This window comes from Salvelinus sp. IW2-2015, unplaced genomic scaffold (assembly GCF_002910315.2).
Source record: "Salvelinus sp. IW2-2015 unplaced genomic scaffold, ASM291031v2 Un_scaffold6126, whole genome shotgun sequence".
Taxonomy (NCBI): Eukaryota; Metazoa; Chordata; class Actinopteri; order Salmoniformes; family Salmonidae; genus Salvelinus; species Salvelinus sp. IW2-2015.
The window spans coordinates 22,365-24,738 of record NW_019947390.1 but is presented as its reverse complement, the minus strand read 5'-3'; the positions used below and the strand labels follow the sequence as shown (position 1 = coordinate 24,738).

At 49.2% G+C, this 2,374-nt stretch overlaps 1 protein-coding gene across 1 annotated transcript in view; it reads right to left on the bottom strand.

Moving 5' to 3' along the window:
• Positions 1 to 1,851: 1,851 nt before the first annotated feature.
• cnpy3 (canopy FGF signaling regulator 3) overlaps positions 1,852 to 2,374 on the bottom strand; it is a 4,099-nt gene continuing 3,576 nt past the window's right edge. Inside the window, 2 exon segments of the mRNA XM_024144862.2 lie at positions 1,852 to 2,242; positions 2,245 to 2,256. Of these exon segments, the coding sequence (XP_024000630.2) occupies positions 1,944 to 2,242; positions 2,245 to 2,256 (311 nt within the window). The 3' untranslated portion in view covers positions 1,852 to 1,943.

Genomic DNA, 2,374 nt, shown 5'->3' with positions numbered 1-2,374 from the left:
CTGTCAGTCGAGAGCTTGTCAATAGAGGCTGTCAGTCGAGAGCTTGTCAATAGAGGCCTGTCAGTCGAGAGCTTTCAATAGAGGCCTGTCAGTCGAGATGCTTGTCGTCGATTGTCAATAGAGGCCTGTCAGTCGAGAGCTTGTCAATAGAGGCCTGTCAGTCGAGAGCTTGTCAATAGAGGCCTGTCAGTCGAGAGCTTGTCAATAGAGGCCTGTTAGTTGAGAGGCTTGTCAGTCGAGAGCTTGTCAATAGAGGCTGTCAGTTGAGGCTTGCAAGAGATGGCCTGTCAGTTGAGAGCTGTCAATAGAGGCCTGTCAGTCGAGAGCTTGTCAATAGAGGCCTTGTCAGTCGAGAGCTTGTCAATAGAGGCCTGTCAGTTGAGAGCTTGTCAGTAGAGGGCCTGTCAGTTGAGAGCGTGTCAATAGAGGCCTGTCAGTCGAGAGCTTGTCAATAGAGGCCTGTTAGTTGAGAGCGTTCAATAAGGCCTGTCAGTCGAGAGCTTGTCATTAGAGGCCTGTCAGTCGAGAGCTTGTCAATAGAGGCCTGTCAGTCGAGAGCTTGTCAATAGAGGCCTGTCAGTCGAGCTTGTCAATAGAGGCCGTGAGTTTGAGAGCTTGTCAGTCGAGAGCTTGTCAGTCGAGAGCTTGTCATCGAGAGCTTGTCAATAGAGGCTGTTCAGTTGAGAGCTTGTCAATAGAGGCCTTTCAGTTGAGAGCTTGTCAATAGAGGTCTTTCAGTTGATTGCTTGTCAATAGAGGCCTGTCAGTTGAGAGCTTGTCAATAGAGGCCTTTCAGTTGAGAGCTTGTCAATAGAGGCCTTTCAGTTGAGAGCTTGTCAATAGAGGCCTGTCAGTTGAGAGCTTGTCAATAGAGGCCTGTCAGTTGAAAGCTTGTCAATAGAGGCCTGTCAGTTGAGAGCTTGTCAGTCGAGAGCTTGTCAATAGAGGCCTGTCAGTCGACAGCTTGTCACGAGACTGTCAATAGAGGCCTGTCAGTCGAGAGCTTGTCAGTCGAGAGCTTGTCAGTCGAGAGCTTGTCAATAGAGGCCTGTCAATAGAGGCCTGTCAGTTGAGAACTTGCCAATAAGGCCTTGTAATGTTCCGCCCCATTAGAAAACAATGCCTTCTCTATTTAAATATTATTATTTGTACCCCCCAAAAAATCTGTTGAACACATGTAACCAAAGCATGAGGCAAAAATACATGTAAAAGCAACAAGAATGTTTCTGAGAACAGCACAACACACAACACACACCACACCACACAACACCACACACACACACACACACACACACACCACACACACACACACACACACACACACCACAACACACACACACACACACACACACACACACACCACACACACACCACACACACACACGCGAGAACCATAGAATCAACAGTAATTGTCAACACAACCATTCAGAACTACCAAGAGTAAAGGATTCTGGGGTGGGGGGGTCCAAATCAAATAATCACTGGGGGGGGTGGGGGGGTCCAAATCAAATAATCACTGGGGGGGTGGGGGGGGTCCAAATCAAATTAATCACTTGGGGGGGGGGGGGGAGTCCAAATCAAATAATCACTGGGGGGGGGGGACTCCCAAATCAAATAATCACTGGGGGGGGGGAGTCCAAATCAAATAATCACTGGGGGGGGGGGGGGAGTCCAAATCAAATAATCACTGGGGGGGGGGAGTCCAAATCAAATAATCACTGGGGGGGGTCCAAATCAAATAATCACTGGGGAGGGGGGGGAGAAGGAAAGTGGAAAGAGGAAAGAGATGCATAAGTCTCCTTTATGCCCCCCGATCAGTCATTCGTCCCAAAAGGCACCCTATTCCCTATGTGGTGAACTACTTTTGACCAAGGGAGTAGTGCACTAAGTAGGGAATAGGGTGCCGGTTGGGACTAGCCCCAGGGCTCCATTCCTCCAGGGTCTCACAGCTCTGTGTTCTTCCCAGGCAGAGCCACCTTTTTCTGGATGTCTTCATCCGACGACCCCGTCCTCTCCACTCTCTCCTTCTCAGCTGATACGGCCTTTCCCTTCCCTTCTTCTTCTTCTTCTTCACCTTCTCTTTCTTCTTTTTCTTTCATCGTCTTCTCTCCTTCCTGCCTGCCGCCCTCACTCCCTCCTCCCTCACTCCCTCCTCCCTCACTCTTCTTTACTACTCCCTTCTTCTTTTTCTTCTTCTTGTCCTCGGCGATGGCTGCCGCGTCTCCCTTCTTCTTAGAGTACCCTCTTTCAGACAGGCTGGAGAAGAGGAGGAGGATGAAGAGGAGATGAGGAAGAGGATGGGAGGGAGAGAGACAAGAGTAATTAAACCAGCATTCTAATAACTAAGACATTCCAAACAATCAAAATAAGTTAC